Raw genomic sequence first — 11144 nt, 5'->3', positions numbered from 1 at the left:
ACCCATGTGAGAGGTTTGGTAATTTATTTAGTAATTTGTTTGGGATCCCTAGCATAACTCTTTTATTTTTGGGATAGGATACCAAAATCACTAATTTTGTACCGAATCAACCCTCAAACCCCCCCCCCAAAAAAAAAGGCAAATTGACACTTATACCCTTGCACATTTGTTGCTACCAGAATGACCAACGAAAGCAAAACTAACTCCACCGTGTTGCTTGTTCCCATAAATCATCAACAGCAATGCTAGGTATCATGAAAAACTTTTCATGAAAATAATCATGAAAGATTGATGACCCTTGAATTACACTTAGAATAAAACACCACACACTAATCAAGATAATCCAAAGATCATAAATTTTTCATGATCATTTTCATGACAAAATTTTGATCATCCCTAACTTTTTCCAATCATCAAACCACAACCATCCTTCTCTGAACTTCAAATTATCACCTACATTCACATTCCACCTTCTCTCTCTACATTTCTCTCTCTCTAAAGCTTTTTTCTATATATACCACCCTTTCTTCCTCCCATTGATCACACCATCACAAACCTATACTCTCTCTCTCTCATGGCTCCAAGCTTGAGCAAAGTTGCCCTAGTAGAACCAATGGAGGTTGAGGATGGTGAAGTACCCTTATCAATCACCCTGGAAGGATCAAATTTTTTTGCTAATGGCCATCCAATTCTCACTCAAGTCCCTCCCAACATTGTAGCCACACCCTCTCCATTCATCTCCAAAGACCCGACTCAAAACATGGTCGGTTGCTTCGTCGGGTTCAACGCGGCCAAGCCGCAGAGTCGCCACGTGGCGGCCATCGGCAAGCTCAGGGACATCCGGTTCATGAGCATATTCCGGTTCAAGGTCTGGTGGACCACCCTCTGGGTCGGGCGAAGCGGCAAAGACCTGGAATATGAGACCCAGATGGTCCTGCTTGATAAGTCCAGCTCCACCACCACCTCGGGTCGAACCCGACCCTATGTTTTGCTACTTCCAATCGTTGAAGGACCTTTCAGGGCTTCACTCCAACCAGGCATGTCCCCTTACCTATGAAACTTGATTCTTAAGGATCTGTTTGGTTACTGTTTTTTTTAGCCACTTTCTACTATTTAAGTCAAAAAAATTTGGCCGTTCGTTTTAAGTTTCAGCAATGCTAGGTATCATGAAAAACCTTTCATGAAAATAATCATGAAAGTTTCGTGACCCTTGGATTACACTTACAATAAAGCACCACACACTAATCAAGGTAATCCAAAGATCATAAATTTTTCATGATCATTTTCATGACAAAATTTTCATGATCCCTAACTTTTCCCTTTAAGTTTTATTTAGCTGTTAAACGAATGAGATCCGCTTCTGTTTAGTTTGTTAAAAATTCAAGATTAATTTGTTAAGTAAATAAATTAAATTTAAATGTACTTTAAAATTCATTAAGTTTACAAAATAAATCTAAACAACTGACTAACTTCACTCAGTGTCAACAATATGCATTATTGAGTTCGGTAACTTAAAACTTGTTTTAGATCAATTTAAAAAGTAAATAAGTTAAATTAGAATATATTTTAAAATTCGTTAGGTTATTAAGTTAAGTTTAAGTAATTTATTACATAGGCCCTGTTTGGTAGGACTTATTTCTAGCTTATTTCAGTTTTTATCTTAATTTAAGCTATTTTGATGTGTTTGGTTCAGCTTAACAATACAGCTTATAATTTTTTGTAAGTCACAAATCAACTTATTCTTTGAGTGGGGGATGAGAAGCTTAATTTATAAGTCAAAAATCAGCTTATGTTCACAGTTATATATAAGTTATAAACTGTTAGGTTATAAGTTATAATCACTTTTTCACAGCTCTACCAAACGGAGCCATAATTTGTTTGTGACCTTATATTTAGATGACAGTTGGAAAAAAAATGTAATTTTTAACTTGATTTTTTAAAAAACCACAATATGTCTGATTTTATTTTATCTGTAATAAAAAATTAAATTTGTATTATTATTATTATTTACTTTTTGATAATTTATTAAATTTTTTACTTTTCTTTAAATTTTTATTTAAAAAATTATTTTTTTATATTGATATAATTTCTTTTCTTGAATAAATAATAAATTTTTTCAAAAAAAAAACAACAGGGGATGATGATGACATGGACATGTGCGTGGAGAGTGGGTCCACCAAAGTCCTTGGCGCCAGCTTCCGCAGCTGCATGTACATGCACGTAGGACAAGACCCATACCAATTAATCAAGGACGCCATGAAGGTCCTAAGGGTTCATTTAGGCACCTTCAAACTCCTCGAAGAAAAGTCCCTCCCAGGCATAGTAGACAAGTTCGGTTGGTGCACATGGGACGCATTTTACCTTAAGGTACACCCTCAAGGCATTTGGGAAGGTGTGAAAGGCCTAGTAGAGGGCGGGTGTCCTCCAGGTCTAGTCCTAATCGACGATGGTTGGCAGTCCATCGCACACGATGAGGACCCCATCAGTGATCAAGAAGGGATGAATCGGACGGCTGCTGGTGAACAAATGCCATGTAGGTTGATCAAATTTGAAGAGAATTACAAGTTTAGGGACTATGTGAGTCCTAGAGTGGGGTCCAATAAGGGGATGGGTGCCTTTGTGAAGGATCTTAAAGGGGTGTTTGGGAGTGTGGAATATGTGTATGTGTGGCATGCACTTTGTGGGTATTGGGGAGGGGTTAGGCCAGGTGTCCTAAATATGCCTGCGTGTACGGTAGTGGAGCCCAAGTTATCCGAAGGGTTGGAGATGACGATGGACGATCTAGCGGTGGATAAGATTGTCAATAATGGGGTTGGGTTCGTCCCGCCGGAGATTGTTGATCGCATGTACGAGGGGCTTCACTCGCATCTTGAGTCTGCCGGGATTGATGGTGTTAAGGTAGATGTCATACATGTGAGTATTGCTCTCTCTTGGAGAAGTGTTTTGTTACTTTTTTGGACATTGTTTGGACACGTGTTTGCTTGTTGTGCATTTGGCCGTTTGCCTGTTCATGCATAAGGATATTTATGACATTTTATTTTTTAAAAATAATTCACTTTGCTTGGTTTTTATTTTTTAAAAACAGTTTTCAGAAAATTTTATACTCTTATTTTCCGTGTTTTTTTTTTATTTTTACTGAATTTTTAAAATATTTTATGTATTTTTTTTTACTTTTTAAACACACCTAACATAAATACACCTAAAAAGTAAAAAAATTATAATTTTTTTTTTAAAATTCACTAAATACCAAAAATATAAAAAAAATACAAGAATTTAGTACATTTTTTTGTATTTTTATATATGTATTTCTTAATTTTTTAAAATATTTTTTCACAATTTTTTTACTTTTTAGACACATCTAAGTAAGGTGTATCTAAAAAAGTAAAAGAAATGTTTAAAATTTTAAAAATATTCACTAAAAATAAAAAAACACGAAAATTAAAAAACTCAATTTTCAAAATACTTAATCTAAAAAACTCAAACCAAACACAGTGATTACTATTTATTTTGATAATCTAAATCATTTATTTTATAAATTGTTTTGAGATGATTATTTATGCAAAAAGAGTTGGCTTTTTGGTGCTGTTGGGTTCGTACATTTGACCACAGATCTTGTTTCGATAATTAAAATCATTCATTTTATTAGTTACTTCGTGTATATATTATAGAAAAAATTAAATTAATTCGATAATTATAACCTATTAAATTTATAGAGTTTGTTATATAAAAAAAATGTACAATAAGTGTGATTTTAAAAATAAATCATTTATTTATTTTTTAGTAACAAACATTTAAATTAAATAGTTTATGATTAGCAAATAGATTTAGTTTTTTTGATAAATGATATACACGAATAACCTACCAAATGAACATTTGAATAATTTAAACGGGACGGTATAGATCCCATGGGCCTAACAACAACCTATAGTCCATATATGGAAGCTAACTAGTATATGCAAAAAAATTAAATTGATCAATAAATTATAACTATGTGATCGAATCATATTTACCTTTGAAAAAAATATACAAATTATTTTAAAAATCATATTTGACATTGCCAAAATGACAAACCTACCCAAGATGCTCTCATCAAGTAACATATAAATAAAAGGAAAAAATGAAAAAATTATATTCACTTATTTTTTAGGTTTTCTTTATAAGTTGATTTTCTTTTCTAGATTATTTTTTTTAGTAACATTTTTAAATCATGTCAATTTTATTTTTTTGATCTGTCTCGTGACCTTGAACTTTAAAATAAAATTTAATTTTTTTTTTTTTTTTTATAAAGAAATGTTCATTACAGACCAAATAAGCCAACTTTTTAAAGGTTTTTTGGACAAAAATTTATTCATTTTTGTCTTTACGAATTTCAATATCATCTAATCGAGATAAATTTTGAACTAAAATTATAAATTATTTACCCATGTTTCCAAATATTAGATGCTTTAGTCTAGTGGAATATATTATCACCTTCAACAATGATGCATAAAAATTAGAGACTAATATCAATTTGGGAATAATGTGCAGATCCTGGAAATGGTAGCAGAGGAATATGGTGGTAGGGTGGAGCTAGCAAAAGCTTATTACAAGGCCTTAACTGAATCAGTGAGGAAACATTTCAAAGGGAATGGTGTCATTGCTAGCATGGAACATTGCAATGACTTTATGTATCTCGGCACCGAGGCCATCTCTCTCGGACGTGTAGGTCTGTATGATTCAAATTTCATGTATCATTATCTTGAGAAATTTTACTGAGATTGGTGTTTGGTTGATGGGAAAATGATGGAAATGAATGAAAATTTGATTTCTGTGTTATCGAGGGATTTAATTAGTTATAGTTCAACAATGATAGGAAACCTAAAATTATTCACAGAAAAGTATACGAATTATATTATATTCATTTTAAATGGGATTCACACTCTACTAGTGCACAAACAGTAACTGCATTCATTCTATGATTTTTTTTATTATTTATTATTTATTATTTTTTTAATTTTTTGTGTTTGTAGCATTTGTTTTTCTAGTCTCCTGTAATTTAGGGTCAATTTGGTGAGGGTCTATCGAAACTCAACCCGAAGTGTGGAGCAGTTTGCTCAAGCCCATCTTGAGTTTATTTCAAAGAGTTTGGGTTAGGCCTAAGTTGTCCGAATTCAACACAAAAAATAAATAAATAAATATTTGTCTTGGATTTGAGCATTGAGTTATGGAAAACCACTGTATTGAATTTTTAAAAATAAAAAAGAAAAATACCTCAAAAATAAAAAACACATAACATGATAAAAATTTTGAATTATGCATACCAAGTGGTAAAATTGATTTATAAAACAATGGAAAAAATAATTAGTATTATATATAGTATATAATAAAAATTCAAGTTGCTCGTGTAAAACAACTGATGTATTATTATTGATTGATCTTACAAGATTGATTTGTTGTTATATGTATCTGTATATTACAAGTCCTATATATAGAGAGGTTTTGGGAGTAGTAGGTGTAGAGTGGGTGGTGGTAGTAGGTAAAGTGGAGGTGGTAGGTGGAGTGGGTGAGGAGTAGTGGAGGAGTGTAGTGGTAGTGGTAGGTTTTAGTGGTGTAGGAGGTGTACATTAACAGCCCCCCTCAAACTCAAGGAGGATAGGAACTAACCAACTTGAGTTTGAAGAGAGTAACAAAACAGAAAAATAAACTGATAAATAAAACAGGATAGGAGACACGGTATGGTCGTGTCAGACCGATGTAGCAGACAGTTTATGGGGTCATGTCGGACCGTTGTAGCAGACACTGTGTGGTCGTGTCAGACCGATGTAGAAGACAGTTTACGTGGTCATGTCGGACCGTTGTAGCAGGACAGTTTACGGGGTCATGTCGGACCGATGTAGCAGGACAGTTTACGGGGTCATGTCGGACCGATGTAGCAGACAGTTTACGGGGTCATGTCGGACCGTTGTAAAAGACAGTTTACGGGGTCATGTCGGACCGTTGTAGAAGACAGTTTACGGGGTCATGTCGGACCGATGTAGTAGGACAGTTTACGGGGTCATGTCGGACCGATGTAGCAGACAGTTTACGGGGTCATGTCGGACCGATGTAGCAGACACTGTGTGGTCGTGTCAGACCGTTGTAGAAGACAGTTTATGGGGTCATGTCGGACCGATGGAGCAGCTGTGGTGGTGCACCGAGGAGGCGACTTAGGGAGTGCGCCATGAGCGACTTATACATGATACTGGTATAACCCCCCCTCAAACTCAAATAGGTGTGAAGATAGAAACCTATTTGAGGTTGAAACAAAGGGATTGATAAAGCTGACCGGTGTAAAAGACACTGTATGAGTGTGTATATAGGCTGCCCAAAAATGGATGTAGATATCGAGCCCGCAAAAGTCGTGCCCTCAAAAGGTGTGCCCGCACCCTCAAAAGGCGTGCCATCAAAAGGCGTGCCCGAATGCATCAAAAGGCGTGCCAGTTTGTCGGCGAGAAGAGGCGCGCGATGCGCGTGGCTGCCTCTGTTATTTAACCAAGACAGAGCTGAGGCAGAGGCGAAGACAAACAATTGGCGAAAATCCTCTGAAAAACTCTTCGTTTTGCTGAGAAGGTTTTGCTGAGAAGATACTCTGTAACACTTTCTATAACACTCTGTTGCCCAGAAAAAATGGCTTCGTCTTCCCGCGGGCTGCTTACCCTCTTTCCCGACCTCAACGAGTCTACAGGAGAGAGAACTGGTGCGGTGGCCAGTGAACCTCAACCAAACACTGCTGGGTTTGCTCCGCTGAACTTTCCGATGCGGTCTGTGGAGCAAAAAATGGCGGTGCAGTCGGATGTGGAGGCCAATCAGTATACGTTGAAGGCATGTGTGGAGTCCATGACGGCGGTCACAAATCTGTCGCACCGGCTACAGAGTAGGACAAATGAGGTGCAGCAGTTAAACTCTCAGCTGGCTCTGCTCCAACGCATGTATAAGGATGCGCGAGCAGAGATGAGCGTGCTAAGGGCAGAAAACAAGGAGCTGAAGCGGAAGGCCACCGTGATGTTCCGATTTGGAGGGCCGCCATATGCTGCAGTGGAGGAGCAGGGTGGAGTGATCGTGCCCAGTGGAGGGGGAAACACGGAGGCAACACCGTCAAGGACCGCCCAGGACGGAGGCAAAAAGAAGAGACCGGCGGCAGAGTAGGTCGGTGGGTGGCTGTCTGCAGAAAAGAAAACAAATCTTTGGGTGTTTGTGTTTGGTTGTTTTTTTTTTTTTTTTTTTTTTTTTTTTTTTTTTTTTTTTTGTAAAATTGTGATCGGGGTGGATCCCTGAGATGAATAAAATATGAGTGTTGTGCAAATTTAGAAATTGTTTTGGTTCATTATTTTTTTTTTTTTTTTTTATTTTTATTTTATTTTATTTTATTTTATTTTTTTTATGTGAGATATATATATTGTTAAACAAAAAAAAAAAACAAATTGAGTGGATGTTGATTTAATAAAATATGATGGATATGATTAAAGTGGGCGGATGGAGAGAAAAGGGCGAGAGAGAGAAAAATAAAGAAATCGTAATGGAAAGCAAAGGATGGAGTGGGGCGGTGGATGGGTTCAGAGAGAGAGTAAAGGGCATTGGGTAGTGGGATTGTGGTTGAAACCCCATTTGGTTTGACTGCCATCATTGTTTGTTCAGTCCGAGAGAGAGAGAAGAAGTGTGAGGAACAGCTGTTAAGTGAGGCACATCTTCAAGAAGGACCTGCAATGAAGGTGGCCTTAGAGTGCTTCTAGCAGCAGCAGACAAAACTGGGTAATGATCTTGATCAACATCATCATCATCATTACTTCCAGCAGATAAACTCAACCCACCAATAACGGCTGTCGCAAGAGAAAGGTCCTCCTCCCTAATGATATGTAAAACACGCCTCACAATATTACCAACAGCAAGCTCCACAGGATTTGCAGCAATCAGAAAGAGGGTGAGAATGAACTCGCTCTTGGTTTCCGTCTCGGCAGTGTTTGGGTGGGTTGGACTTTTTTTTTGCTCAGAGAGAGAGAGAGAGAGGAAAGAAGAGTGGGCAAATGTTTGACGTTGGCGAACTGGTCGGGCGACGGCATGAGCAAGCGACTGCTCGGGTCGCGGTGTTGGTGTGTCCGGAGCTGACGAAGCCAACGAACAAAGGCGCAGTGAAGGTCAGTAGATCAGGTTGCGGCGGCTGCTGTGGTACGAAGGGCCGGAATGAAACACCGACGGAGAGACTGTGTAGTACAGTCAACTATGGATTCAGTTGCCTGAGGAACGAACTACATTGGAAATGGGAAAGGTATGTGTAGAAAATAAGCGGAATAGGTGGAGGTCCGGCGGACGGCTAAGGTGAGGTTGCCGCCCGCCGGTGAAGCGAAAAATATTAGTTTCTAAACCTGCTCTGATACCATGTAAAACAACTGATGTATTATTATTGATTGATCTTACAAGATTGATTTGTTGTTATATGTATCTGTATATTACAAGTCCTATATATAGAGAGGTTTTGGGAGTAGTAGGTGTAGAGTGGGTGGTGGTAGTAGGTAAAGTGGAGGTGGTAGGTGGAGTGGGTGAGGAGTAGTGGAGGTGTGTAGTGGTAGTGGTAGGTTTTAGTGGTGTAGGAGGTGTACATTAACAGCTCGGATTGTGAGATTCCCTCAGACTTTGACTGAATTGAATTCAGATTGATAAACTTTTAGTCACGAGTCCTGAACAAATTTGAAATTACGCTACTCAGCCCTAAAATTTTGCGGGATGAACTTGAATCTGGTCCACCCAATTGCACCCTTACCTTGACTAGCAAAAGGAGCATTAGGATCTCTGTATGGTACCATCTAGTTGAGCATAAGCTACTATTTCTTACTTGTTACTTCTCTTATTGGCACTGAATTGTTCTCTGTCAATGCATATAGGTGATGATTTTTGGTGCATTGATCCATCCGGTGATCCGAACGGGACATTTTGGCTGCAAGGTTGTCACATGGTGCATTGTGCCTACAATAGCTTGTGGATGGGAAATTTCATACACCCTGATTGGGACATGTTCCAATCTACTCATCCTTGTGCCGAGTTTCATGCCGCGTCTCGAGCCATTTCTGGTGGGCCCATTTACATAAGTGACTCGGTCGGGAAGCACGACTTCCGGCTGCTCAAGAGCCTGGTGTTGCCTGACGGGTCAATCTTACGCTGCCAATATTATGCACTTCCCACTAGAGATTGCCTATTTGAAGATCCATTACATGACAGTAAAACCATGCTCAAGATTTGGAACCTCAACAAGGTAATATACTTGTACATCTCTAGCATCATTGAAGCATATGAATTGAGTAGCATTTATTTATTTATGTCTTGTTTCTTAATAGAAGGATTCTTTATAAAGTTAAGATGAAATTGAGCTGAAATAGTTGAAATTAGGGTTCTAGTTTTGCAATTTAAGTTTTAGATTTTTTGGGTCTTGCTTTTTAAGTACTTTGATGGTGTAATTGGGCATTCATTAAATTCAGACAAATATTTTATGAATAATATCATTTAGTGAATGTTGGTTTAATTGGTTTAATGTAATTTAACTTGTGAAATAAATAAATAAATGACCCCGTGGAACAAAACAGATTGTTTTGATAAGGTTTATTTTTTACCATAATAGATTCTTTTTCTTCAAAATTTATGTTCCTCTGTCCCTGATGCACTGTTAGTTTAATTGGTTAAATGTAATTTAACTTATGAAATAAATAAATAAATGACTCCGAGGAACAAAACTCTTGGAGTAATCACTGGGGCGTGAACTACTGTTGATAAGGTTTATTTTTTACGACAATGGATTTTTTTTCTTCAAAATTTATGTTCCTCTGTCTCCAATGCACTTTTTACCCACAAGATATTAAAATCTTGAGGCCTAATTGTATGACTAGAAGTGTATTGAAATAGGGTAACAAAAATTGTAAGAATAGAGGATTTCGTACCATTTTTTATAGTTCATTTGAGCCAATCTTCCAATCTAATTTTCTCTAATTTGAATCTACAATAGTTCACAGGAGTTTTAGGAGTTTTCAACTGCCAAGGAGGAGGATGGTGCCCAGAATCCAGAAAAAACAAGAGCGCAAGCGAATGTTCCCACACTGTGACCTGCTTGACCGGCCCTAAAGATGTCGAATGGGGCACTGGAAAAAACCCAATCCCCATTAAAGGAGTGGACACATATGTTGTCTACATGTTTCAACAAAAGAAACTCAAGCTGATGAAACCGTCCGAAGTCCTAGAAATCTCCCTTAAGCCATTCGACTACGAGCTTCTCACAATCTCTCCAATAAAGTTTTTACCAAGTAAATCGATTCAATTTGCTCCGATTGGATTGGTGAACATGCTCAACTCTAGTGGTGCAATTGATTTACTGGTCTACGATGATTTGGCTAATTCAACAAGAGTTGGAATAAAGGGTTCTGGGGAAATGAAAGCCTTTGCATCCGAAAAACCGTTATCGTGCCACATCAATGGTGTCGATGTTGATTTTAGTTACGATGATCATTTAGTCACGGTTCAAGTTCTGTGGCCTAATTCTTCAGGATTATCGGTAATTAAGTACTTGTTTTAACTCTTCAAGATACTTATCCAAAAAAAAAACTCTTCAAGATTATCGGTAATTAAGTACTTGTTTTGAAGTTTAAAGAAGTGTTTCCTCTCATCCAAGATATGTAACCAATCTTGGTGAAACTGGTAAAGCATGTAGTGAAGTGTATTTTACCTAAACACAAAAAAGAAAACTATGTATCCTGTTTCTCAGTTCATCTCAATCGTTGAATTTCTTGATAATTTTTATTTTTTATATTGATAATATTTTTAACGGATTTTACAAAATGAACAATTGAGACCATGATAGAGTCTTCAGAGTGAGGCCCTTCGAAAGCCACGCTACACTATTTGTTGTGCCAATAGACTCCTTCAAAAAAAAAAAAAAAAAAGAAGTGATATGTCATTACTTTAAACCTTGGTCATCTATCATTATAAAATTTCCATTTTTGAAGGAAAAAATTGAAAGAAAAAAAAAATTATGTTAAATATAGGTAGATACATTTTTGCTATATAAAATAAAACAAAATTAAAAAACATATTAAATTTGATTAAGCTTATTTATATTTCAAAGCATACACACATTTATATGCAAATAG

General features: G+C 36.9%; 1 protein-coding gene across 1 annotated transcript; it reads left to right on the top strand.

Moving 5' to 3' along the window:
- Positions 1-468: 468 nt before the first annotated feature.
- LOC114277466 (galactinol--sucrose galactosyltransferase) lies at positions 469-10833 on the top strand. The gene is made up of 5 exons (XM_028219358.2): positions 469-1037; positions 2135-2913; positions 4528-4705; positions 8895-9262; positions 10007-10833. The coding sequence occupies exons 1-5, from the start codon at positions 575-577 to the stop codon at positions 10568-10570; spliced, it is 2352 nt and encodes a 783-aa protein (XP_028075159.2). The 5' UTR covers positions 469-574; the 3' UTR covers positions 10571-10833.
- The last annotated feature ends 311 nt before the right edge of the window (positions 10834-11144 follow it).

Source organism: Camellia sinensis, chromosome 4 (assembly GCF_055761805.1).
Source record: "Camellia sinensis isolate YWXY chromosome 4, ASM5576180v1, whole genome shotgun sequence".
Lineage (NCBI taxonomy): Eukaryota > Viridiplantae > Streptophyta > Magnoliopsida > Ericales > Theaceae > Camellia > Camellia sinensis.
Note: the sequence above shows the minus strand (reverse complement) of the source record. Positions and strands in the feature narration are given on the sequence as shown.

Excerpts from the sequence above, each read along its gene's own strand:
- LOC114277466 (XM_028219358.2), top strand. The coding sequence starts at position 575 with ATGGCTCCAAGCTTGAGCAAAGTTGCCCTAGTAGAACCAATGGAGGTT. Across the intron at positions 4,706-8,894 it reads CATCTCTCTCGGACGTGTAG|GTGATGATTTTTGGTGCATT; the intron begins GTCTGTATGATT and ends CAATGCATATAG. Across the intron at positions 9,263-10,006 it reads AGATTTGGAACCTCAACAAG|TTCACAGGAGTTTTAGGAGT; the intron begins GTAATATACTTG and ends AATCTACAATAG.